Source organism: Tyto alba, unplaced genomic scaffold (assembly GCF_018691265.1).
Source record: "Tyto alba isolate M040663 unplaced genomic scaffold, T.alba_DEE_v4.0 Super-Scaffold_28, whole genome shotgun sequence".
Lineage (NCBI taxonomy): Eukaryota > Metazoa > Chordata > Aves > Strigiformes > Tytonidae > Tyto > Tyto alba.
This window is the reverse complement of record NW_024881302.1, coordinates 3,557,619-3,584,950: the sequence shown is the minus strand read 5'-3', so window position 1 is coordinate 3,584,950 and position 27,332 is coordinate 3,557,619. Positions and strand designations below refer to the sequence as shown.

Here is a 27,332-nt window from a genome sequence, read left to right as displayed (position 1 = left end):
ATTAAAACAAATGTAAATGTATCAGAGGACTGCAACGTACTTTTGGAAAATAACTATATCGGTCCTTGGACAGTTAAAACTCCAACTAGAACACAGATTTTGAGCATGGCTTACAAACAGTTTGGCTTATTTACCATGCGCAGCAGGGAAGCAAACCCCAGCACATGAGGAGGCTGATCTAGTGCATTCTGAAAACTGCGGAGTACGGGTGGGAAGGTAACTTTCCCAGCGTGAACATACACAATCTTCTGGAACCTAGAGAGAACGAGCTCTCTAGTCTTTCCTGCTTATGGCTTGTTAATCAACCACACAGGAGAAGTCACGGGATACCAAACAACAAATCCAAAACCTACTGAAGCCTTTTTGGCACCGTGACACTGATATATGTTAGCGTCACTGCTCCTGCTTGGGAAGGCAATGAGTACCAGCAAGGGCACCAGCCTGGCCCCGTTCACTGGTGGCCAGCTCGATGACGGAGCTTCCCAGCTCCGGCTGAGGTTAACCTCTCCTGGGCATTCCCTTACGTTTCTCGGTGACTCAAGACTTTCTCAACTTCTTTTGGGTTTTACGTTCACTTACACTGTGCGCGTCCTTCCTCTGATCCCAGCAGCAGCTTCTTAAGTAATCAACACTGGTATAATGATGTACTTAATGAAGGAGTGACCTTTAGAGATGTAAAGCTTGTCTGAGCGAGGCTGCACCATTTCGGCTCTCTCCCGGTGGTCATCAATGGCCTGGAGATGATTCTGCAGGCCAACATGCAACCTAAGGTTTGCTTTAAGGGTTGCCACACATTAAATACCTCATCAGCTGCAGCGACTCAAGGCCAGTACCCTTTAAGGAACCTGGTCAGTAGAGAGATCACTCACTTGCTCTGCCAAGTCATTGGCATAGATGGGGATTTTAAAGGCAGTTTTAATTATAGGAGGTAAAACCCACACAGGATCAAGCTGCAGTGTCAGAAAACCACCAGAACTGAACACTGACCCATTTGGGTTGTTTGCTGAACTTTAATCACTTTCCAAGTCTGACAGCTGCTCAAACTTAATTGCTCATTACGCTTGTAAATAAAAACTGATCTCACTCTCTGATTAGCCAACCATCTTATAGTTGCCATAACAACTTCTTGTCTAATAAGTGATTTCAGATTTACCATTATTTGTACTAGCAGAAAATTTCACAAAGGTCTGAGATCGCTCTTTTCACTAAAATACCCTTCTAATTAGAAGAACTGAAAATCACTAGAGAAAGGGCAGCTCAAAGATAATGAAAACCCAAGCTATTTACTACAACAGCTTAAACATGAGCTAAGGGTACCCCAAAACCAAATACATGCTGGCTTCTGCTTAAGCCCTACCTTTCACTATCAATCATCTTATTATCATACCTATATCCCATAACAATTGCTCAGAAAAATACCAGACAACGTTTAGGTAATAACTGATCACAACATGGAAATCGATTTCAAGGTTCACCCCTTCTAGTGAAGTTTGTGTATTTGCTCTCCTAATCTTAAATTAGGAACCAATTAACTGGTTAAATTTCTTAACACCCTGTTAACTAATAGGAGTGCTAACACTGCGGAGTTCAGACTCCTGACACCATCATATAAAAGAGCAAAAAGCATTTGTATTAAGCCCAACAGATATTCAGTGTACCAACTGCAAGGAAAGATGTTTTGGCAGGAAGAGTTACAATACAGTATCTCATCTCTGGATCACCTCAGTCAAAAACTTACTTCAGGCTTGACTATTTGGACAAGATTAGTAATTAAAACCTTACAGATGTCTAAAAAAATTAATCTGTATTTCAGTAAGAATTTGGCCATCACAGTTTAAGTAAAATGCCTCTATTAAAACGTACAGACATATTTGTTAGTCTGAGAAGACAAAAGTGATTGGGAGCTATAAAATACCACTAGCCCATAGGCCTTGTACAGCAAAAAGACCTTCCAAAATTTGCTGGCAAAGCTGCTGAAGCTTGCAATTCATTTAATCTGCTCAAGGTAGCTTTTTGTGTGTATAGGCAAGGAAGGACACCATTTTCCTTCCGAAAGGAAAATAAATGCAGAAAGCTATAATTGATACAAAACTAAAGTTAAAAAAAAAAAAAAAAAGTCAGGAAATAACAGATTTTTTAAAAGGGATGTTTTCTTCATTTACTCAGCTTTGCAAGAAATTAGAATTTTTTGTTACTTGGATCAAATACAAAGCTCCTCACACTTCTTGCAGTAGAACCCACCAAAATACAGGGGATGCAACGTGTCCAAGTTACCAATATCTTCAACATTCCTGACCACATTCGGAATGTGTCTTTCTTGATTTAAGAATAAGAAACCGATGCTCTGCAAAGTTCCTGGGGTTCAAACACAGTTTATAACACCAGTCTGTGCCTTCACTTTGTGTATGTTTTCTTTGATCTGAATTTGAACAAAGAATTTCTTCCCAAAGTAATCTAACCCAGAAGGCTTCTGAGGACCAGCTGGGGAACAGACTGGCTTACTCTCAGAGTAAGCACGCTTATGAACTAACCAAATTATTCAACCAGTTTCTTCTGAGTTTCTTCTAATTTTTGAATCTCCTGATGCTCTCTCAGACTACGTTGCAAACACTGAGCTGCCAAAGGGTTTCTATCAACTGAGAGATCAGAATCACAGGTAAATAGTCTATACATAGCTGTGCCAGGAATCACCCAAACACAGATGGGGTATACATACACGTGGACTTTCTTCCTTCCCTAATCCTTGATTTTGAAATGAGTTACTACACTATGGGTACTACGTTATCATTCTGGCAAGTAAAGAACAATCATATTTAAATTTAAAGACAGTGCTGTCCATAACAGAGTGGCTGAGTTTACTTGCATCTGCCCTTCTTCAGCAATGGAAAGAGTACCTACAGATTGGAAGATCTGGCTCCATGAGCTAGTTAAAGACATGTTTACCTGTAGCAAAGGACCTGCTCCTAAGAGAAGAGAGATCATGCTGTAGCCAAGCATTTAGACTAGCATCTTTTGTGCTCAAGAATCATCAGTTTTAAGAGAGCCCTTTCCCATGGACGATAACTGAAATAAATGAGCAAAGCAACTGGGGAGAACCATAGCAGAATGACTAAGCAAATACAGAAGATAAGGCCTGTCCATCCTAGATAGTATTTTTATATTCAGCAACAAGTTTCTTTTACACAGAAAACTGGTAATTCCCCAGGTAAATGCAAACGAGAAAATGGAAAACTAGTTCTGGATGATCTGTGCAGACTCATCACAACAGACATGGGGAGAAAATTGTGTTATGCAGGCTGGCCTTTTGGGTCACTTCCTAACTTCTCAGGGCTCCTACAATGCTTCTTTCTCCCCTGTGTTCCTCAAATATTTATGTTTTTTATCACCTATACACTGACAGGTTTTGAAACCAAAACACAAAGCGTGTAATGATTTACCCAGTCAAATATGAAATACCAGACAAGGAAATAGATTGCCAGGCCAACCCTGAAGAGCACCAGCCCTGCAGGAACTATGCAGGGTCATTTCCCATGACAGATCATCTCACTGAAATTTCTACAAAAATGTTCCTCCACTGACCATTATCACCCAGGATACTACAATGTGTCTTGATCACTTTCAAAGAATGTTTAATTAAAAACCCAATGTAGTTTACAAAAGCAAAGAGAAGCCTGATTAATTTAAGACTGTTCTTAATTCAACTACGGGAAACACACAATACTTCTTTTTTTTTTGGTGAAAATTGTTTTGGATGAAATACGAAATCAGTTGCAAGGGTCTGTGGGGATTTTCTAACTGTGTTTTTAGTCAAACGTATTTTAATATGCTGTTTAAAAATCTGCCGAGTACGTGAACAGAGCGGCATCAAACTGGGAACGAGCTGTCCTCATAACGCAACCTCTCATATATAGGTTTATATTAGAAGCATATGGAATATACATTTAAGTGTACTGTGCTGGAAGAGATAAAACTGCATTACTCAAAAATACATGCTATAATACTGTCATGAACTACAATCTGCTTTTGTGCCTATAAAATAAATCCAGTCTTAGAAACCTAGTATTAAATAGCATTATACTAATTATCCAGCTTCACACACGTATGTAGTTTCTCCAAGTTGCCAGGTTCATGACTCAGTATTTATTTGCTCCTTTAAAAGCAAAGATATCCATTTTCATATTTCATGGAAATTTTCCTTACAACATAATCCATTGTCATAAAGTGACAGCAGATCCAAATAATCTTATAAAACTAAAAGTATTTTATCAGACTTTCTTTTACACGACTAGCACAATTCTATATGAACAGTGGGGAGCTGGATTTTAAACACCTGACCAGCTACAGGAATACCTATGGAAGTACTTAAACTCTGAGGAGAGCACTTTTTGTGCCCTCTGTGGGAAAAGGCAAAATTCATCTTTTTGATGCTGTGAGCATCCGATAGCAAGAAAAGTTACTGCTACCTTGTACTGAGAAAGGCTTCCCTTAGAACAGGGCACAATACTTCAGTGGTTATGGATAAATGCAAGCATCTTTCTTAGGACTTTTTATTTTATTGTAACGCAATCAATGAAAAGAGAGATGATTCAGACCCCAACTGCCTGCTGCAAACACGTAATTTTATTGGTACCAGATCCCAAGATTACAGTGTGCACTTTAAAAACTGATTTCTGGCATTGGGAAAAGGTTTGTCTTTAAAAAAATGTTTTCCTTACAGCACTGCAAAGTAGTAAGTTTACTCTGAAGGGAACTTAGGGAAATTGCTTATGTGGACAAGAAAGACTGGGTTAATTCCTCCTGCAGGATTACCATGGGCTGCTCACCGCAATACATTTCTCTATTCCTTCACGTAGCCATCAACTCATTTATTTCAGAACCATTTTTATTCTAAGACTCATAAAAATCTTAAGATATAAGAAACCTGAAGAAAGGTCTTAAGTGCTTCTCACAGAAGGAAAAATAAAACAGTGTTTATACACCCCCCAAGCTGAGGAATTTTCTCATTAAAAAAATAAAAAAAAAAAATAGGGGGAAACAAAACAGGAGCTCTGGAAACATATTTATTACCAATTTAACAGCCTTGAATGGAAACTGCAAGTGCTTTGATAAAAATCAATTGAAAAGCTGTCTGCCTCACTGTTGCTTCAATAAAGTGCCTCAGTATCTTTTGCTGAAACCTTGTTTTTGTAGCCTCCTTAAACAATACTCTGTATTAAATCACCGTACTGTTCCTCCTCTGAAAACAGATTCCAAAGCAAGTGCCCAGACCGGCACCACTCATTCAAACCTCCCTTCAACAGGGACCAAAGGCATAAACCAGCATCATCTGATCAACACCCGACCCCTAGTTATGCAGGACACCTTGATTTCTGCTATATTGTTAAAAATTAACTTTCAGGTCTCTGTGCATTTAACTCAGGTGCTGGACCTCTCTCCCTGGAGGGCTTTGGCTCTGAGTCAAGCAGACTTCAGGCTGCAGCAAGCACGGCTGATTTCAGCAGCACACACAGCCCTGAGCAGAGCCCTTACCAAAACAGACCCCAACGCTCCCGTCCATCACCCAGTCAGGAACCCATTTCACACATCACTGCCCCCATTCAGCCCTTCTCACCTGAGGGAGCCGGGGGGACCAGCAGCAAGACTTGGTTTGGATTTAAACAAATAAACACTCTGCTGAAGCCTTTGTAAAGTCTCCAAAGTGAAAAAAAAAAAAAAAAAAAAAACAAAAAAAAAAAAACAAAAAACCAAAAAACCCCAACCAAACCAACCAACCAAACCAAAACACCTACAAAATGTAACTGGTTTTACTGTGTCCTCATATGTTCGCCTTATGGCCTGTATCAAATAAGCAGAATGAGTAAAAAAAGTCACCAGTGCTCTGCATTCTTGTAATTCAATCAGCTTTAATCATCCAAGATGTTTTCACTAACCTACGGTAAGGGTATTTGTTCTAATAACCTTGGATAGAGTGGTGACACGTTAAAGATGGCTCCCTTGAACAAAGAAAGATAAAAACGCAATTTATGGCAGGATGTTGAATCTCAAGGCAAATTCCCGCTACTGTAAATTGCAGCTTTTTCCCCAGGTCAGCCCTTCTCCAGATAGCAAGCACTCTGTCTTTGCCATTTTACTACACATCTTCCTGTACTTCTCCTCCTTGCTGGTCAGGAGTATTCTTCAAAAATAGTCCTCCTCTAAGGATCTAGTCTATTGTATTTACAGTATTAACTGGAAAAAATAAACAGTTCAGTCCTAAGAAATGGGCCAACACCCAGTGCCACAAAGGATCTTGTCAGTCCCGACACACCCGTCAGCCCACGAAACCTGTAGCACCCAATTCTACCCTCTAGACTCTTGCCAACTTCCACAAAGACCTTCTCCAGGGCTGGTGGCACGACCACCCTTCAGCTGGCCAGAGCTGTGCAGCACAAGCTGTCAGTGAAAGCCCCAGTGCCCCCCCGGCCTCCCCATCCAGCATCACCGATGGCTGCTGGATTCACTGGGCACCGAGCACACCAGACCCGTTAAAAACACCGGCAGCACGTCAGCTTCCACACACAACCCCTGCTCAGGGACCTTCCCGAGGAGGCCTGCTCGGAAGCACTGACCACCAACAAAACAACGTTGTGAAGGGCTGAAGGGACTGTGAAGACTTCTTCCAAGTCTTGTAGGATGCTGAAAAGCATTATTTGCTCACAAAGCCTTTGAGAAGTAATGGATCCTACCACATAATTGTGGGTAAGATTTTTATCTTACATGTAACATAAATGGTACAAATACCTCCCTTTACTGCAACCTCCAGTTAAAAAGCAGCATGGAATAAGCAAAACGATTTTAAAGTTCAGGAATCTCCTAAGCACACTGCAGCAGCTGACTGCCTTCCACACAACTGTTGAAAACCATCTCCTCCGCTCAGGAAAGGACCTCGCTAGAGACGCGAGGACAGTTCAGTGTCCACAGGTCAATCAAAGTATTAAAGGAAAATTAAGTGAGGCTTGTAATTAATAGCCATGGTGATTGTTTATACAGTTTTTGTTATGTGACTGCTGGAAACTAAACAGAGGCTACCATATAAGCCAGTCCAAAAACCAGGTAGCTTTCAGTGATGAGGAACCTGGCTGCCATTTAAGCTGGCACTTTAGATGCAGGAGACTCTATCCATCTCCATTACAAATCCTCTGAGCTCATCCTAGCATTACTTTCCCACATTAAGCAAAAGAGTTAACGTAAAAAGCCTGTCTAGCTTCAGACATTATTCAGATAAAGAGAAGGAGAAAAAAGAAAATCCCTTGTCTTACCTCTCTCAGCTCTCCCCAAACCTTCCCTGACATCTTTGTTCTTTCAGACCGGCATTTATCTGAAGACATTGTCTAGTGCTAATTAAATCTTCATGTGAACCACTGCTACTTCCTGGCAGAGAACGTGCATTCTTGGTGTGCTGATGGACCTACATAATTTTCTGCACTTCTCCCTTATGGTGAGTGTTAGGCCTTGCTTGAAAACATCACAACTGTGTTCAACACAATATGTTTAAACAGAAATACAAAATTATTCAGTTTCTTTTAAAGAATGAAGAGAAACATAAGTGAAAATTATATTCCACAAACTCATTGGAAAAAAACCTGTGGAAACACTGGGCAAATAACGCCGTCTGAGAACAAGGAATGCTTTTGTTTTACTGTTGTCTCAGAAAGAGATAACTGGCAATGATATGAGCAACAGAAAAAATGTTCTTCCAAAACAAAATCTGCAGCTATCTCTTCCCCCCAGGGATAAAAAAAACGTTCTTAAAGTGCAGCCGAATTTTGCATTACGGGAAGTTGCATTATAAGCCCCTCACACACACCTAACCTTATCTGATGAAAGCAGCTCCTTCAGAGCTTTGTGTTCAAAGCCTCTAAGTTGGCAGCGACTGCTCATTCAAAGAGAGTGAGGGGATATAAGAGCTATGAAAACCTTTGCACTCCCGAGTTAGAAAGGCAGAAGGCTAGAAAAGCAGATTTTACTGCTAATGCTCCCCAACAATTCCTGAGTCTTAAGGAAGCCCCTTTAAACCACTTACTGATGCCAAAAGAACCTGACAATAAATAGATGAGAAATTATTGCTTTCCCTTTACACACGGTGTGGAAGTCTTGTCCAGGCAGCAAAGCAGCCAGATGTGGTCGGATGGACAAACACAACAAAGCAAATTCACTTTAAAATCATGTTTAACTTTCAGTGTTCCCCTTATTATCCTCAAACTCTCAGCACTTCTCTCCCTAACCAGAAGAAGTAAAACCACCCCAGACAGCTAAAAAAAAACAGCAAGCTATACATATGCTCCATATAGTCTGAGAAAGCAAGAGTCCAGCCATCTTCTAAGCACAGCGCGAGACTTAGCCATTTAAGGGGCATTTAGCTCTACACAGGGGTGTCTGAACATGTGGGCGAGGAAACTACTATAGAGGAACTTTGGGGGTTTGAGGCCACAACCAGGTACTCTGCAAATTTTTTCTACTTTAATATCCAAAGACACAAGTCTTCCATCATTCCATAAATTAATGTAGAATAGCTATAAACTATACATAGCTATACATTATACTATATATAACCTCTAAATAAGACATTACTGCTGCTTATGAAACAAATCAAGGAAACAGAGTATGGTTTCACTGGAGAGGGATGCTACTGAAAGTGCATTCAGCTGAATATCGCCTTGGCTTCTGGGACTGTATGCCACCGTGCCCGCACTGCAGGAACCTGAGCCAGTCTGTTGTTCTTTCCCACCACAATGTAAGAGATCTTATATTTCTTCAGGGCCTAAGAGAAGAAAGCAGGAGGCAATGACAGCCCAACCGAGGGCAAGCTATCAAGCTCTGCAGAAGTAGTGCCCAGGCTTTCTCCTGTGGCTCCGGCCATGGCAACTCAGACCAAAACCAGACTTGCCACAGTTGAGAGTGAACACATGTGTGGGAGGGAGAGAGGGAACAGACACAGCAACCCAGGAAGGCCTTGGCTAGCCGTGCAATAAAAGCACACTCAAAATAACCTGTTAATGTCACCAAAGCATGGGCAAAACCACAATTCAAGCTCTGGACTGAAAACTGAGGACATATTGATATCTCTAAACCACATCACCCTCCCTGCATATGCACAGGTCCAGGAATGTTTCAACACTTTGGAAAAAAAGGTGGCTGAACGACAGGGCTGCTCTGCAACAAGGTGCTCACATGCAGGAAAAGGAGCTGGGGGATGCAACAACTTTCCTTCATCCACCAACCATCTTGAAGCGGAGTCGCTCCCTCCTCATGACAAACAAGCCTGCCTAAAGCCACTGCTACCCCCACAGCCCTCGGCTGCCCACAGAGCTCCCCACACACCCTCACTAAGGCCTACAGCACCCACCAACCCTGAAAGCCCACCACCACCTCCCACAGCCCTAACCGACCCCGAAATCCCTCCTATCCCCAGAGGCCCTCCCATACCTCCAGAGCCCCCCCCAGATGCCTCACCACCTCCAGAGCACCCTACTGACCCCCAGAGATGACCACAACACCCAAAGACCTCCCCTGAGCCCCACATCCCCCCTCCATGGGCTCCAGAGCCCCCTGCGGACCCTCACAGATCCCCCACAGCCCCTCACCGACCCCCGGAGCCCCTCGCTGCCTCCGGAACCCCCCGCTGCCTGGAGCTCTCCACCCCCTCCAGAGGCCCCGCTGGCTCTCCAAGCCCCCCAAGAGCCCCCTGGCCGCCCTTACCGAGGCTCTGCCCCACCGGGGTGCTGAACGGGTTCCCCAGCAGAAACTCCATCTTGGGATGACAACAAACAGCGGCCCGGCGGCCCCCTCCCTCCCCCACCCCGCCCTGACTGACACCCTCGCCCACCAACAGCAGCTTGTTCTGCCAAGCGTGGCCCGCCTCCTTGCATTCGGTTGGGCGGTGGCTGGACACCCCGTAGAATCATAGGCTAAAGAGAGTGCCCATCACTGTCAAGAGAGGGGCCCGCCCCCACGGTAGTCCCGGCCCTTTCCACGCCCTCCGGTTGATGGACATCAGGGACGCCGCTACTGCCATTCTCCATTGGGCAGCGGCCAAACCATTCTCTAATGTTATTGAGCAAGAGAAACGTCAATCATTCGCGCTTCCTCCCGCCCCGAGGGCACGGTGCCGGCGCTGGTTGGCTGACACGGATTTCTCGCGCTCTGATTAGCAGCCAGCCTTCCCACCCACTCCCTGATAATTGGCGACTGAGCCTGTCACGTGGCCTCCCTTAGCAACGCGCCTGGGCTTCCTTGGCAACCGGGGCCGAGGCGCAGGTGGGGCCGGGCCTGGAGCCTTTGGGGGGTGAGAGGCTGAGGGGCCGGGATCCGCGCTCGGGTGGGTCTCGGGGGGAAGGCGGCCGCCCACCCGGGTCAGAGCCACTCTGACAGGCAGAGACAGGCTCCCGGTCCCGGGCCCTGCAGGGCCAGGGGATGGTGGGGACGTGGCGCCGCTGCCGGGGCCTGGGCCGCGGCTGGCTGGGAGCAGCAGCTGCTTGTCTGGGTGGCCCACCCCGCTGCTCACGCTGACACCCACGTTGTTCCCACTGGGTGCAGCGAGGTGCTGACCTCGCGGTGTGCTTAGCTCTGTGGAACCGACGTTGGCTAAGGAGTCGATGGACAAATACAAAGAAAGTGGAAAGTCTGGCGGGTCAGGAATGAATAAACCCACAACCTGCTACTCTTCGGTCCATACAGAGCACAGCCACGGAGAGGCGTGGTTTGTTAATTAAAAGCCAGGACGAGGACTGAACTGTCTAAACCCAGATGTTTATCCTTCTTGTCCTGTGCAAAAAATCAGCAGAACTTCTTCCATAATTACAGACACCTTACACAAGCAAAGTTCAAGGCCTTCACACTGATTCATTAACTGTGCACGGTTTTAGAAAGAGAAGTAGTCTCATTGCCTCCCGGGCAACATTGGGGATATTTAAATGACCAAGCCAGGACAGAAAATTTTGTCTGACAGAATTGCCCATTTCCCTAAGCAAAGGTGTTTGTGTGCAGTACTCTATATTGACTGATCTAGACAGCCCTTACTATGGATCTGCATTAAGTACCTTCTTCAGAAAATCACTATTACTGATTGTAAATTTTCCTCCTTCCTCGAATTTGGTTTTACTTTTATGATGATGTTCGTGTATAAAATCTAGTGAACTGCTGCTGTTAATTTTCCTATGGTATAAATATCTGCCTCTTACTCTATAAATCAAACTTGCCTATAACGAGAAACTTACCTTTTAAAACTAGATTAAATGGTGCACAGAGCCTTGAATATGCCCTCTTCATGTAGGTGGGTTTCAGCAACAGATGATTGCCATGCGATGGACCATTTCTGTTCATAGGTGCTGCACAGGGCCTCCTTTTCTGCTCTATTTATCTGGCCAAACTCTCGCATTCTTCATGGAGAACACTCAAAATGTGAAGTTTGCATATGATCATGCCTGGCCATTTTACAGGCTGTAAAACTGTGCTTAGAGTCAAATCAGTGACTTCGTGATAAATGTCAAGTCTGTCTTTGATATCAGCTATGAGGTATTAGATCTTCTTAGTGCTCAGCTGTGCTCTTAATTCCTTGGAATTATCATGCCTGTGCAATGAAGGCTGGCAATGGTAGCCAGGCAGTGATTTTATTTATTTTTCTTTTCTGTCCTTTAAGGCTGATACTGTCTAACAATGAATCAGTTCTATAATAGCATTGAGCCAAATGTTATTGATGATAAAATGGTTCAGAAAGCTGTTGAAGAGCAGTGTCCAGAGGACATAAGAAAGCTTGTCAAAAGGGAAGGTATTGACTTTAAGGATGTGACGGAGCTACAGCTCAGTTTCAGAAGTGAGTATCAGTTTATATACCTTTTTTTCTTCTTTTGTTAGAGGGCAATAGAATTAAGCATGACATGGCTAATTAAACAATCATGATTAGCTTGGATTTGTTATATGAAAAGTAACATCTCAACTTAAATTTTTACTCATACCTGTATGAAGTAGTTTAATTAGAGAGATCTGGGTGCTTTTGCTGATGGGTTACTTTAAAGCTGCTTAACTTTATGCTATTATTGTCACTGCTATTCTTATTTAACATTTATATTGTGGTGACACCTACAGGCCACAGGCCTATTGGGCCTTTCTGTACGTGGACAAATCAAACCCTGGGCAGGCTCCGCCATCCCTCGTGATTATGTGAGAGCTATTTGGTGGATTATGGTGATTACAGTCCAATTTGGTGGCTTCCTCCGGTCATCCATAGCATTATCGCAGCTTGCCCCTTACTGTCAAACCAGTCATAAAATTGCATTCAAAAAAACTAAAAGGAAGAACATTTGGCTCAGCATTTGAGTATTTTGGGGATATTTAATTTCATGGGCAAAAGTCTGCTTTTGATTACTCATTGCATGCTCCAGTAAAATAATGCGTGTATTAGTTGAGCTCCTTAGAGCAGGCTCCCTGTTACTTGATCCTGCATGTATTTGTTTGCAAATATAAAATCTAGAACTGTGTGAATATTTTGTGCATGCAATTCCTTGCTTTACTCTGCACTCACTAAACAATGATAGCAGAGAGCAGTTTAAAAAACCTTCTGGGAAGCCATTGCAGGGGGAAAGAGAATTGGGAGCGAGAATGCGCTGTATTTTCTGTCACCTTGGTCCTAATGTTTTGCTGTAGTTCCTAATGACCTGCCCTTGTGATTCTGTTTTTGGAGAAAGCTAAATGCGGGGATATTGATTAGCTCTAAACTGCAGCCTTCACAGAAAGAGTAGACCCCAACTTGCTCTCCTGTGATAAGAATCCCAGGAGCAGGAGAATAATTTACAAAAACAGTAGCTGGCTACCGCTAGCCTTCAAATGCAGAGAAAAGCAGACTCTCATCCCAAACCTCCCTCATGGAGCTGGAAAGGAAAGTGAAGGTCAAGGCCTCCTAGTCGTGCATTCATAAAGCCACTCTTGACTGCAGGGCCGTAGTCAGCATCCCCTCAGCGACTCGTTGGCATCACTGATGAGCAGTGTGCGCTGGCGCAGGACACTGAGGTTAACTGGGCTGTTTCATTGAAATCTCATCTAGTCAGTGGACCTCTCAGCTCTCTGGGGCAGCCATCCCGTGCTATCCTAATCTGCTGAAAATCATTTTGGAGGTAAGACGGGACATGTTTTCCTCATGCAAGATAGCATGTCTGTTAAACTGAACGCTGTCTCACATGAAAAGCAATTTGAGTTTTTTCCTGTGGCTTTAGATATCCTGCAGATTGATAATCTGTGGCAGTTTGAGACTCTGACTAAACTGCAGCTGGACAACAACATCATTGAGAAGATAGAAGCTCTGGAGAGTCTGGTTCACCTTGTATGGCTCGGTAAGATACAGGCATATGAGGCTGGATGCCTTCACAGGTGCAAAGCAATCTGCGGTAAAACCAGGATATTTCATTTCTTCTCAAACACGACTGATAGGAGCTTTCCCAGGGAAGGCTGTCAGCTGTCTGTGTGTTTCCTCATTTGACTGTCAAATGTCAAAATGCCTGAATATCAGAGCTGCAAAACAATCCTTCAGATGTTTAAAAACTGGGTGTAATACATTTGGTGTGGCAGGAACAGGAAGCTGAGATTTCAAGGTTGTTTCCAGGGTTTGTACTCGTATTTTGGAGGTGACTTTCAGAAATATTTATGGAAACACCTCTGTGATTTGGAAGCCTGCATTCTATTTTCAAAGCTAATTTCAGAGCCTAGAATCCACAGTCTTTACCCCTATAAGCTTAAGGACTTGTCATTGCTGTCCCAAGAAGTGCCCATCCTTCTAGTCGTCTGTGACTACTTTCAACTAAAAACTCAGGATGCTGAGAGCAGCATCACACAGTGATGCAGGGTTTGATGCTGGGTGGATCAGTGAGCTTCCTGCTACAGATACGTAGCTTAGAGCATTCTCTGGGAACTGCAGCTACATTGCTGGCAGGCAGTGTAAATATACCCTCAGCCGTCTTGGAAAATAGCATGCAGGGTTTGGTTTATAAGCACATCTTGAAATGTCTAATGGGTTCTTCTGCCCGGTTGTCTGCACTGTTCTGCTGCACAGATGACTAATGCACTTGTGAATCAACAGCTGATCACCACAGTGTGTTTTGAAGCACACTCTGGGGTTTCATTTGCCCAAAGGCCGTGGTGGTTCAGCAGCTGCTGCATGAGTGTCTTAGCTGTCCAGGGGCTGGGGTGATGCAGACAGCTGGTAACTTCATCGACTGTCTTTGAACTCCTCAGTGGCTCGGTACTGGCCTGAGGGCAAATACTGCCCTTAGTCGTGACAAATGTAGGTGTTAGGGTAGATGTTCTGGCAACATAAGAGGAAATACCAATTAATGAAATAACTAAAGTGAGTATATGCCTTTGCATACCTCCATTGACAACAGGGTGATTGTGAGCGTGGGACTGGCATATGTTAGTTTTGTGGGAATGACCATGACAGTGGGCATTGGTGTGGCAGGCAAGAGTCTGCAAGAAACAAGGAAGGGAGTGTCAAATGTCACAGAAGTACCCCGCTTTTAGGGCATTTCCCCACCTTTTTTCTTGTATTTTGTGTTCTATAACGTAGAAACTGCTTTCAGGTTGTATATGTGGACTCTGCATGGAATGCCTTCAACTGTTCTCTCATTTAAAAGTTGCACAGTTGCAAGGAAGAGATGTGTACGTTGCTTCCTGACCCAGAGAACGATGATTTAATGTTGAGCCTTTCCTGTGGGACACTGAACACCCCTGAGGAAAATATTCTACATAAACTCCTCAATCAAGAACCAGGCTAAATGCAAGGTCTGAATCAGGGCATCCTGCTGTAATTTAACTTTAAAACTTTTGATTTCTAAACTCTTCTCCAGACTTGTCCTTCAACAATATTGAAGTAATTGAGGGCCTGGATACCCTTGTCAAACTGCAAGACCTCAGTCTCTACAATAACAGAATATCTATAATTGAGCACATGGACACATTGCAAGAGCTGCAGATTTTCTCCATAGGAAAGAATAACCTAACCATTCTGGAAGATGTGAGTGCTCCCTGGTTTTGCAAATGTTCCCTGTCAAAGGATCAAATGTTCTAAAACTGACATTTGCCACTGTGTCTGAGCCCCTCCTTAGAGGAGAAAATTCTCCATAGCCTTTCACTGCCTCTCTAGTCTAAGTTATGGTTTTGGTAAGATGTCCCAGTGTTAAGTGCTTACTACAGCTGTTTCTCTTTTAGATTATTGACTCACGGGAGCCCGGTTCTGTTACTGCTATCAGCCATCATAAAATTCCTGTTGGTTCCCATGAAAGCTGGAAAAGGATTAAGTAGCTACGTGTGAGAAAAGGAGGGAAGAGAGACTAGGATTTATTTGGGTTCTTTTGAGGGCAGTTTACCAATCTAAGACCCATGATTTGTCCACTCCACCTGCCTTTTTTCTACACTCATAATTTATATATTCATAATGTGAACTTAAGTATTTAATTTCCTAAAGGCATTAGAAACTCATATTTTAATGTCGCCTGTGTTTGGCAGCAGAGCAGAATATGTCTTGCAATGTAATCGTAATAAGAGCAACAAATTTCAAGGCTGTATGTTTCCCCACCACTAGAAAGTACAGCATCTCTTTCCCCTCGGCATAGGTGATTTACCTCAGGAGGTTTAAAAACTTACGGACACTGAATCTGGCTGGGAACCCTTTCTGCAACGATGAGCAGTATACGCTGTTTGTTGTTGCTCATCTTCCAGACCTGGTATACTTGGACTTCAAGCTCGTGAGTGACACCACAGTAAGCATTTCTGCATTCCCTGCTTGTGCAATCGGGCAACAGCATCTTACAGAGCATTTGCTTTGTTGGCATGCCAGCAATATTCTAGCATTCGGGGCAGGTTCCCTGCAGAAATTAGGCTTACTGAAACATGCAGTGTTTATTCTGCCTCCACCTAACAGCTGTGAACCTGTAGGCCAAATTCTATCAAATCTGACAGAGAGGTAGAGGTGTCAGAGGCATGATGTCTTCACAGATTTTGTGAAAATCAGCAGCTGTGTGTGGGAGAGGGGCCTGGTTCATGCTGCCACAAAGAGGCTGCAGTGTGAGTGCAAGCCTTTTCAGATATCAGAAAATCTCCGAGGAGATCAGTCTTGAGACATGGATCCAGGGGAAAGGAGGCTTGGTGGTCCTGCTGCTCACTGAGCAATTTGTCTCCATAGTGGACTGACAGACAATCCAGGCAAGCAGGTGCCATCGAATGCACTTCCCACTCCTGATTTCTGAGAACAGGACAGTGCATCCCCACCAGTACCCCATGGGACTGCTTTTAGATCCCAGGGCTCAAAGGAAAAAAGAAAGTATTCTTTGTTTGGGGGTGTTTTTAGTAACAGAAGAACATGATTAATTGTAATTTTTCTTGGCACAGAGCAGGAACTGTAGTTGGAATATACATTACTCTTGCCATAGGACTGGAGTGGCTGTCTAGGTCACTGAGTCCAGTCCCTGCTCATACGGACAGTATATCATGGAACTGCATACTTAAATTTGTCACATTTCAGTTTCAAGCTAATTATGTTCTTGCCCCTGCTACCACCTTGCCATCCACTCCTCTGAAGAACCTTCTCCCTAGTAAATGTACTAAACTTACTAGCTGGTCAATCAGACCTCAAATTCTAGAGTTCGAAACAGGGCCTCCTGCTAAAAAGGAAAAGAAGATGAGGAAATGAGGAGAGAAAAGTTTCCCAGGACTGAATCAGCTCAGATGCATTGAATGCAGAGTCAGAGCAATATGCCAACAAAAAATGGGATGAGGAATGGATTAGAAACTTCCTAAGTAGTTTAATAAAAAACCCACAGAGAAATGGAGATGTAGATGTCACTCAGGTGCATGTTCTAGAAAGATCAAATTCTTATGCCCAGATTTGTTGAGTAGTGCTGGATAATCTAATGAAAATATTTTCTTTGTCTGCATTTCTCAGCGAGAAGTTGCAGTTTTAACGTATCAAGATCATACTGAGCCATTGGAACGTGAGGAGGCTCAGGCCTTGGCTGAGCTGGAGGAAAACCAGGCAAAGCAGAAAGAGCTGGAGTACCACAAGGTATGTTTTCTTTGGCTGGTTGTGTATTGTCTCAGGAGAAAGAAGCGCAACATTTATTGACTTCTCTTTTACCTGCTTGAAGATTTAATGAGAGCTTAACATCGACTGTGCTAAAAACTAAGGCTAGGATTAATCTCTGTGATCTCTGAATCTCATCTTTTGAATGAAAACAGGAACTGCTGTGGAATACATATGACGTGGGGGAACATAATTCTTTTGGCTGAACAATGAAACTACAGATATAGACCCTGCAAAGCTAAACAGTAAATCATACCCAAGGATTTTATCAGCCTGGCATGAGATTAAGAAAATTACAGGTCTGAGAAAACTGTTAGTGTTTTCATGGTGCAGTAACTTGTTTTTCTCCTTCAGCCTAACTTAATGCTTTTCATTAGTTTTATGGTTAAACTCTTCAGAGTTTTCAGAGATCACTGTAGTCCTGTGAATAAACTGAAAACAAGACCAGGCAGAACGGTGCTTTCAGTTATGGCCTGGCTCTGTGTCCCAGACCTCTAGGAGATCAGACCAGCTGAAGAGCAGGAGGCGGTTAAGTGACAGGGAGGACACCTGAAGCTTTTCCCTCTGTCCCTCCCTAAAGTCCACTGACTCCTTACCTGAAAGGCTTAATAGCCTTGCAGTATGTGGTTGTATGTGATAATGTCTTACATAAGATTAAACTGTTTTCTATCCTTAGGCTAGAGAGTTCTAGCAGCAAAGCCACATGTGAACCAGGATGGTTTTCACTCCAGTTGCAGGGTGCTTTCATGCCTTGGTTGGTATATCTGTTGTGTTGGTATCCCTGTGTCTGCACCAGTGTTCTTCTGCTGGTAAAGTGCTTATAGGAGAGACACATCCTGAGGACTGGCAGCAGGTTGGCACTCTTTGTTTTACTTATATTGCTCTGATTCTCTTCAAAGACAGCCTTTGTTGAGTACCTGAATGGATCATTCCTGTTTGACAGTATGTATGCAGACGACACAGAAGCTGCCAAACTGGCTTACCTCCCTGGAGTGGGTGACCTGCTGCAGGCATATCCTTCCTGGGTTTAAAATACCTACAGCTAAAATGTAATGCCTTGAGTTAAGAAGGAGGTGCATCCACGGGGACTCTTCATCCATTGCTTTTGTCCAGGGCTGAAAGCTACATTGATCTAAGATCTGAGACAGTCTGTGTTCAATTTTGGAATGGAACCAAAAAAACCACTGCAAGACTGTAAGACCACTGACAGCTTTAAGGCTTGATATCTCATGAAATATGAGGACTACAAACAAATGGTTTATATTACTGGCAAGCTGACCAACCCAGTTTGAAACAACCCGTTTGTAAAACTACTTGTTTCTATCACCAACAGGTCATGAGGTTGCAGTGTTTTAAATTCTCATCATTGTAATTACCATATTCCTTTTCCTTTACTTGAATCAAACACAGTTTTGGTAGCCTTCTTTTCTGACCCTTCAAGAATCAAGGCTTTGTACTTCCTTTAAGTCTGGAATCCACTTAAAGTTTAAAATGAGCTGTAAGATAAATCTCTGTCAGTTAGATTGTAAGAGCGCAGTTGCTAAAATCATGTTGAAATTGAAGTGGTAGGAGATAGGAACAGACTAATCAGAATGATATGAGCCGCATATCTCACAACCTGACAGAGCTAGCAACATGAAGTTTTCAGGCCAGCACTTTTTTCTGATCATCGCTCCTACACAGGGGATCAGAAAGCAGACACGTTTTTTTTTCCTTTTTCTTTTCTCATTCAGATTAATAGAGCATTGTCAAGGCCAGTAACTTGACCTTCCTTAAAATTGCATTACACTGTTGGGGAAAAATGCATCACGGCTTAACTACAATAGACTCTAGAAACAATTCCATTGCCAAGATAATAACAGAAGAAAAATTGACGTTATTTTTGTGATGCTACCAAGTCAGTAGTTTATTCAGTGCTCTGGCTGTAGGCTCCAGAGCTGTATTTATTAACTACACAGGCACTGTATTCACACTTGTGAAGACAGATAGGGTTGTATGCTTCATTCTGCTGCTGTGTCAGAAAAGAGTCAGAGAAGTCTATGTATTTCCTTTTCTTCCTCAAGGCCTTTTTCCCCTCCAGTTGCCACAGAATTCTCCATACCTTTAGGGTAGCAAAATCCTGTGCATAAAATGGGAATGGGTGACCCAGTCCTGCCACAGACAGACTACTTGGCAGCCGGCTCCCAGCAAGAACCACGGAGATGACATAACAGTAGCTTGTAACTCTTGATGCTCACATTTGCAGAGGTAGAAGGAACATAGCATGTTGCTCCACTGAACAAGCAAAATGCCTTGACTCTGGTGTCACATACAGGAAGGAGTTTGTCTCAGTTTGTGAGAGCCTATTTAACTATGGTCTGAAAGAATATGAAAAACGAGAAGCTGAAGTCTCTGATTTCTACGAAAGCCTTCACGAAGCATTAACAGCCAACCAGCAAGAAGGCAGGAAAATAATCCTAGACTTTGAAGATCGGAACAAAAGGGTAATGTTATACTTTTGTTTATTTGATACATGATTTCTCTACATCATATGCCAGCTTTTGATTTCACTGAGAATGAGGGTAACTCCATTAAAATTAGGAAAATTATTCTGGGTTTGCACTGCTGTAATAGGAATCAGTACTTGATCCCTAATGTCAGAATCGCAGAGTGGTTAAGGTTGGAAGGCACCTCTGGAAGTCATCTGGTCCAACCCCTCTGCTTAAGCAGGGCCACCCACAGCAGGCTGGCTGGGACCGTGTTCAGACAGCTACTGAATATCTCCAAGGATGGACACTCCACAACCACGCTGGGCAACCTCTTCCATAGAATCACAGAATGGTTTGGGTTGGAAGGGACCTTAAAGACCATCTAGCTCCAGCCCCCCTGCCCCGGGCAGGGCCCCCTTCCCCCAGCCCAGGGGGCTCCCAGCCCCGTCCAACCTGGCCTTGAACCCTTCCAGGGAGGGGGCAGCCACAGCTGCTCTGGGCACCCTGGGCCAGCGCCTCACCCCCCCCACAGGGAACAATTTCTGCCTTAGATCTCATCTAAAGTTTAAAACCGTTACCCCTCATCCTATCAGTTTTCCAGTGCTGTCACTGATCTTTCTCTACATGTTTCTCAAAGTATAAATCTAAACCAAGAAAAACTGTTGTGTTAGATAATATAATGTCATTAACTAACAGAATGTTAAAAGTTTTTTAGTACTTTATGTAGGAAAAAAATTTGAGGATAGAAGTTTTAATGCTTTGAGCAAACCACAGCTAGCTAACACTGACAGCCTTTAGCTATACTGGAAATTCAGCGTAGGACAAAATTAACATAGCGCAGTGCTATCTTATTATCCATAAACGTAAAGGGCCTTCAAGGCTTTACAGAAAAAAAGTGGCTAAACATGGTGGAGTTTTTACTTTTTTTTTTTTTTTTTGCCATCCAGTAAAGTTACCAGTCTTAAAGAAACCAGAAATGCTCAACCTTTCTTTTAAATATTTTTAAGTAAATGTATAGAATTTATCAGATTTAATGCTACTCCCCTTCTCTTTGAGGCCTCCAATAGCTCCTCATTCAATGAAAAACGGTGAAGAGAAGGAAGAAGGTTGCAGGGTAATCAGTTTGTTCTCAAGTACTTTTCTACTTCAGTTCATTTTGTCAACAACAGCTCAGAGAACTTAAACGGCAAAATTAGGTAAAGTTACTGTCATGTATTTCTAGTTTTTTTAAAGCAGAAACTATCTTTTTTCGTTCTGCTCAACTACAGCCATCCATTGTGGCTGCTAAGGGCGTAGCTTCTAGCTGGATCCCTTTCTGACCATGTATAATAGATGGATCATTATTTTGTTTCCACAGAAAAAATAAGGGGGGGGCTAAAGCCTGGTAACACTGTCAGCTGAGCAGAGCAAGTCCCTGACAACTGACACCAGGCAGAGTCACGAGCGCTGGTTCCCTTTGCAAACCAGGTCACTTTTATTTAGGTGCCTTGTCACACGCTGGCAGCCTGCTGAGTCACTCTGTGCCCAGGTCCTTGAACCTTGCTGACTCATGCTGGCAAACTGACTCCATCAGCTCTAGTCCGGACACGAGTTTGCAGGCTCACCAGAAGGCAACATACAAAGATTGATATGTATACTCAGTTAAATTGCACTCGAATTCCCAGTATTTCTTCCATTTAAAAAACAAACAAGCCACAAAAAAACCCACAAAACCTACCAGACAAAAAAAAAACAAAATCAGCCCCCCAAAAACATGGCTAAGGCCAGGTTTTGGCCCTTTGTCTTTGTCCTGCAGGCTCAGCTACGGTTTGAGCTGCACGAACAGGACACAGTGGTCAGTGTGACAGTTTTCATGTAAATACTGGAGGAGTCGGTGTCAAAACTGAATGCTGTATTTTAACAGCATTTCCCCACTCTCTTAAAATTGTCAGGGGAGTTCAAAAGGTGCAGAGGTCCCAGCAGTCTGAATTCTGTAAACCATTCTTGGGGGCTGTTTGTCTTGCTGTAATCCTTTCATGTAAGCTTGGGTAACCTGTAAAATAACTGCTCTCTGAAGTTGGTTAAGGAGCAAAGAAGCATTAAAGGCCTTGAGCTTTGAAGTTACGGCTCTCAGAGGTGCAGCTTGAATGGCTGGGGAGCTTTTTGAGCCTCCTAACTTGTTTACATTAGAAAAGAAGATACCTTGTGCTTCTCTTCCCTCCTTTTAACACTGCAAAGTTTGGGTAACCTAGTCTGTTTTCAGACAGAAATCTTGGCAATGGTTTTCATCAGAGGTCTCTATTTTAGCCCGTTCCACTCCCTCTGAGGAGAAGTGGATGAGACATCCTAAAACATGTATATTTTTTTTCCTCGTATTAATGTTCGATTGTTAACTTATTTTGAATAGACTTGAAAATAATTCAGCACAAGAGAATTTTTTTTTTGATCCAAGAAATCATAAATCTTGTCTGATACAAAACTGATGTCAATATTTAATTCTGAAGGGCGATAAATCCTTGCTGCAAGAGGAAGGCAGGCAATGATAGGTATTCCATATTCAGAATACTAAATCCTGACCCTACAGAAGTCAATCAAGATTCTCCTTGATATGAAGGGGATCAGGATTTAGGCCTGCATTTCTTTCTACAAAGTAATTGTTAATCTCTTCTTCATGGCCAGCAATGTCAAGAACCTAATATTTATACCTTTTTACTTGACACGTGCCAGAAGGGAAACCAAAGTTGGAAGCATAGAAGGGGCAAAGTCTTCTGCTGACTGGAGGATGAGGAAGCATTTTCACCAATTCCACTGCGTTGCCCCTGGATCGTTAGCGCAGTAGCATACCTCAGCACTGTTGACTACCCAGTATGTAAATCTGGAGACTTCCTGAATCATCACATTTCATTTCAGCTAATCAGCAGCAGGAACTTTTCTCACATATGTAACAAGTTAATTAAATTGCAACGGAGTGCTGAACACAAACTGTAAGTAATTTATGTATCTCTGTGTTTAGACGCTGGATGAGATTCAGAATGCCAGTAGTTATGATATTGCTGAGTCTAAACAAGCCGAGTACAAGGAGGACATACTTCAGCTGTCAGAAGCACTCATGACCTTGGAAATGCTGATGACTGACCAGCTGGAGGTAAGGGTCAAGCACATACCAGTGAGACCTCACATCCAGAACGTGGGGGGGGGGGTCATTTTTCTGTTGCTGCATCCCTCTGTTCAGCAGCCCATTGCACAAAGAGGGGGGCCTAGGTCTTCCAGTCAGGCTAATGTTTTGACTCCATCTTACTCTTTCTCTGCTCAAAGTTGATCTGGGTCAGATGAGGCCCTGGACATTGAGCCATTGCAACAGATTTCTGTTTCTCAGAGAAGAGAGCAGTACGTCCTCTGCATCTATCCAAAAATGATTTCCTAGACTTTAGAGACAGGGGCATGAGGCTATTCAGTCATTTTACAGGTCTGGGTACGGGAGTTGCTGCATAGCATGGGGTATGCATTTGGGATTCTAGAGGTGTAATTCTTTGAAGCTGATCTTTGCTATGAATAAGATTACACACAGTCCTGCTCAGCTTACTGCATTTGCTTGCATAATAGCTGGCTTTTTTCTCCCCAGTCTTTTCTTCAAAAACTAGGGCAGGGCTGCTAATGTGCATCTTCATTTTTTTTTTTTAATTTTTTTTTTTTTTTTAAAAAAGAGTAATCTGTTTAAAAATTAGCAGGCAGGACCTTCAGCCTGTGTGCAAGCATATGCAGCAGTTTACTTTTGTGAATGTGCATGACAAAAAGCAACAGCTCAAAATGGATTCCTCACTGGATCAGGATTGTGCCTTTTAGTGTTTTCTGAACTGGTCCTCACATATCTGCAGTCACTGATGGAGTGAGCAGAAGCATTTCTCTTTGGGTGGCTGTATCTGAACTGTTGTATCAAGAAATTTAAGTGCAACACTTCACAGATTCTCCATCAGCCATTTTTGAGAGAGGTAATAGGCAGCAGCAATTTTAATTTCTTAGGACTAAAATAAAAGCTTCAGTAAGCCCAGGCATTGGCTATGCTTCTGGCAAGAAGCTCCTCATACATACGAGGAGACTGCAGCAGGGCAGTGTACAGGAATACAGCACTCTGTGCATTACTTAGGTGAGGATGAAAAAGGATCTGCTGGCTTGCTCCAGACACCAGGTAAAGGTATCATTCAGTCAACGTCCCTCCAATAAACTGATTCTGATTTTCAGTCCCTGAAGGAGGAAAGAAAATCTTGCAGCCCTTTCAAAACACTTCAAATGCTTGAGGCAGTGCAGTTTCTGACTGTGCTAATAACAGCAGTGAGTCCAAATTATAATCAGTTGTAGATTCTTCCTAGACTCCCTGACTCCCTTTTATGTTTACGCAAGTTTTCATTGTATTATTTCCTCTTTTTTTCCCCTCTGTTAAGGAACTATTAAAGGATTTTGAAAGAAACATTGCTGCCATAGCATCAACATTCATTGAAAACGTTAAAGAGATATATCCTTTGACATTATGTTGGCCTGGACCTCCCAGTGATGTATGTATATCTCACCTCTAAATCCAGAAATGAGCCATCAGGATAGAATCTAATCTGTTTTATTTGTTTGTTTGTTTGTTTGTTTTTGTTTGTTTGGTTTGGTTTGGTTTTTTGTGTGTGTGGGTTTTTTTTGTTTTTGTTTTTTTATATCAACAGAAAAGGTCTTTTTCCAGCTTTGCAGGAACGGTCATTTAAGGTGCTCAGCTTCTTTCTGTGGAAAGCATAAAAGGATCTAAGTGTGAATTGATGTAAGGCTGAAAATGTGTAGGACTTAAGCAGCTTTCTCCCTGTTGGGAAACTTCCTTTCTTCTCCACACAGCCATGACACAGCCCGGGGAAGATCTGGTTAGACTGTTTTCTATGTACCTTTGTGTTGCAGCAGCCAATGAAATACCTACAGTTCTTGCTGAAGTTTCTTTAAACGGCCTTCGTTTTTGTGTTGTTGATGTCTTCTGGAACAAAGTAAGATGAGGATATTAAAGTGCTTCAGTAACAGGTTACACTGCTTTAAATATAGAAATCTGTTGGTCTGGTGCAAATAATTGCACCGTATTCAGAGCTTAGCTTATACCCTGGGGGGCTTCCCTCAATTTCCTCTGCAAAACTAGACCCACTCCCAGTTCTGCGTAATATATGGCAGTGAGGATGAGACCCAGTGTGCGATGAAGAGCAGGAAGTGTATATTCTGACATCACAGCAGCTTCTGGCAGCAGCCAGGCTCTTCTCTGCAGCGGCGCACTGTGTGGACGCTCGGTCTCTAGTTACAGGAGGTTATTTAATCTCTACAAGTGAGTGGTGTGGTCAGCTTTTTCCTTAACCATCTTCTCTACAATGACACAGTGCCGGGACCTGGAAAACCGTCACCATGGAAAGCTGCTAGAGATCTCCGTCACCACACTGGAGAAATCGGTCAAGAATGAGCTTGACGAGGATTTGCCAGATGATACTCGAATGGTGAGGGCACTAAAATTCATCTCTGCTAGGGAGTCAGCAAGAAGAGGCCACAGCCTCTTCTTAGAAGGGACAGGGTTTCCAGGAGGCTCCATGGAGCTAAAGCCATGGCTAAACCAGAGCATAACCTCCTCCCACGGGGCCCCAGGCGCTTGGCTGAACTGCAGTGCCGCCGGCTATTGCTGCTGCTCAGGACAGAGGATAACTGCACTGCAGGTTTCCCTGGGCACTGCCAGAGCTGGTGGCAGCAGCCCAGGAGAGGTGTCGAGCGAGTCTCTCTCCTGCCTCCAGCACAACTCACTTCTCTGGCTGATTTCCAGACAGCCCCAACCCAGCAGGCACTTAGGCAGCATCTTTGCTGCGCTTACAGCTGGTTTTGTTCAAATTCTCCCTGCTCCCCCCGGAGAGTCTGAACACCCCTCTGGTTTCCTTGCACCGGGGCTCTGTTTGCCTCCGTGATTTCAAAAGCTCACCCTAGAGCTCCACAGCCCATAAGCTGATCTGGAGGCAGGACCTAACATTTCAAACTGAGCCTTCCACTGAGCCCTCGGTCTTGCTGTGATAGCAAAGATCCCAGGAGCCTTTCAGAAAGCACAAAGATCGTTGCAGTGCTCCAGTCAGCAACACTGCTGACCTTTTTGCCTCCATTATTCCTTCCTTTAGTGGCTAAATGACTTGAGTTTTGCATTCGCTGTGGTTTTGCTCTGTCCAGATTATCCCAGCCCCCCCATTACTCCAGGTAATCGAGAGCTGACAGACACAAAACAGACCCCTCAGCCCCCCCGGGGCAGCTACTTGCTTTATGGCCTGTGCAGATGGCTGCAGTTACGCACCGTTGCTGTGCACCCATTTTGCCTCGCTGCCATCCATTTCCACAGAGAAGCAATCTTCATTTGTTCAACAGCTGCACTTGGCTGCAGGAAAGAGAATCATTACGGTTTAGCAAAGCCACCCTCTATTTAGAGTCACGGGGGAAGTCACTGCTTCGATTAGAAGCTGGGACTCACCAAAAATGAAGATTTACAGCCAGTGCCACCAGTGCAAGAGACCCTTCCAAGTGCGATTTTCCACTTCCCGCACCTGCTGGGCCAGACGTGCTGGAGCATATGCAGCCTTGCTTCAACACCAGCTGCCCGCAGGGGCCTGCCACGTGCTGCGAGGCAGCCCTGCCCGCAGCAGAGCCCCCAGCAGCAGGCATCTGCTCCCTGCTCTGAGCAGGAGAGCGCTGCCTCAGTTTCCCCACCCGTACTAGGGATAATCCTCCGCCGTAGGCAAGGCCCAGACGCATCCTCGTGAAGGGTGGAGCGCCTGATGACTACGGCTTTGTCAGTTTGAAACAAAGGTCTGATTTTCTTCCCCCCTACCCCGAGCACTGCAGTTACTGTGCTGCTAGTTCCGAGCTGCTTTCGCTGCGTGCTGCCCCCCCCCCCCGCCTCCTCCCCTCATCCGGTCACGTTACCTCCTTAGCTTCTTGTGAACAAAACCACCATTGTCAACGCAGTCAACACATCCCACGACATCCACCTGCAGAAGATTGATAAGCGAGAGAGCGACATCCTCAGCAACACCCACCGCTGGCAGGCCTCTGTGACAGAGAAGGTAAGAGACCCTCCTGCTCAGGGGGCTGGGGCACGGACAGGTCCGGCCCAAGCGGCGGGGACGCTGCCAGGAAAATTGCTCCTTAATTTTTGCTGGAGCCCTCTGTGCTCCGCAGACCGTGGCGAGCCTGTGGATTCACTGCTTGGTTTCAATCTGTTCAGGCTTTCCAAAACGAGATCAACAGAAACCGTGACCGTGTCAAAGAGATTGTTCAGTACATCGACAATCTCCAGGAGGAACTGGATAACGTAGAGATCTTGGAGCTGACGGAATAAGTCTGCCACAGGTTGGACAGCAGGGATGGCTGCCTCTCTGTGCCTGAACTGCCTGGGACATTTTAGGCCAAAGGCGTATTTCTTCTATCCCACCATAAACTGCAAATAAAAGATACTCATTGACTCTGGAAAAGCATATGAAGCTCTGTCTCTTCCATCATGTTGGCATGAAGCCCATGCAGACAGAGCTCAGACCTGGTCACAAGGGGTTATGGATCAGCTGTGAGCTGATTGAACCAAATCATTGTAGCATATCATCCCTGAAAGCTTTGGTACCTGCAAGCACAGTGGCAGGAACCTGTGAGGCACAGGCACATGGCAGCAGCCCGGGAGAGGAGCGTTCTCCATCAAACCACCCCCAAGATAACAGCAGGTTTCCAGCTCAGCAAGCACAAGGCTGGCGGGG

General features: G+C 44.1%; 2 protein-coding genes and 1 long non-coding RNA gene across 9 annotated transcripts in view; 1 reads left to right on the top strand and 2 right to left on the bottom strand.

Annotated features, from left to right (window-relative positions):
* Positions 1–9,839, bottom strand: part of TOM1L2 (target of myb1 like 2 membrane trafficking protein) — a 58,907-nt gene extending 49,068 nt beyond the window's left edge. For 4 of the 5 annotated variants that reach the window (XM_033005902.2, XM_033005904.2, XM_033005905.2 and 1 more), the window contains exon 1: positions 9,739–9,839. In XM_033005902.2, coding sequence (XP_032861793.1) covers positions 9,739–9,790 — 52 coding nt within the window. In that variant the 5' untranslated portion in view covers positions 9,791–9,839. Of the gene's footprint in view, positions 1–2,337; positions 2,343–9,738 lie in introns of those variants that run through there. The other variant, XM_033005906.2, reaches the window with a different exon arrangement.
* Positions 9,840–10,291: 452 nt separating this feature from the next.
* DRC3 (dynein regulatory complex subunit 3) lies at positions 10,292–27,059 on the top strand. 3 transcript variants are annotated; one of them, XM_033005911.2, is made up of 13 exons: positions 10,292–10,324; positions 11,678–11,851; positions 13,248–13,364; positions 14,874–15,040; positions 15,639–15,785; positions 16,967–17,086; positions 18,004–18,116; positions 19,413–19,587; positions 22,565–22,696; positions 23,991–24,061; positions 24,932–25,055; positions 26,520–26,651; positions 26,813–27,059. In XM_033005911.2, the coding sequence occupies exons 2-13, from the start codon at positions 11,695–11,697 to the stop codon at positions 26,924–26,926; spliced, it is 1,569 nt and encodes a 522-aa protein (XP_032861802.2). In that variant the 5' UTR covers positions 10,292–10,324; positions 11,678–11,694; the 3' UTR covers positions 26,927–27,059. The 3 variants fall into 3 exon arrangements, with proteins under 3 accessions (XP_032861802.2, XP_032861804.2, XP_032861805.2); XM_033005913.2 differs by lacking the exon at positions 10,292–10,324 and having other exon boundaries at positions 11,639–11,851; positions 15,639–15,770; XM_033005914.2 differs by lacking the exons at positions 10,292–10,324; positions 15,639–15,785 and having other exon boundaries at positions 11,639–11,851.
* Positions 24,121–26,446, bottom strand: LOC116964891. Its single transcript, XR_004409017.2, has 3 exons — positions 26,060–26,446; positions 25,886–25,966; positions 24,121–24,553 (listed from the first exon to the last, which is right to left on the bottom strand). It is a non-coding gene; the product is annotated as an uncharacterized LOC116964891 (long non-coding RNA).
* Positions 27,060–27,332: the final 273 nt, after the last annotated feature.

What these genes read in the sequence shown, in the direction of transcription:
- DRC3 (XM_033005911.2), top strand. Translation starts at nt 11,695, where the DNA reads ATGAATCAGTTCTATAATAGCATTGAGCCAAATGTTATTGATGATAAA. An exon ending in GGTTCACCTTGTATGGCTCG is followed by an intron (nt 13,365 to 14,873) that starts GTAAGATACAGG and finishes ACTCTTCTCCAG; the next exon opens with ACTTGTCCTTCAACAATATT. An exon ending in AGCTCGTGAGTGACACCACA is followed by an intron (nt 15,786 to 16,966) that starts GTAAGCATTTCT and finishes TGCATTTCTCAG; the next exon opens with CGAGAAGTTGCAGTTTTAAC.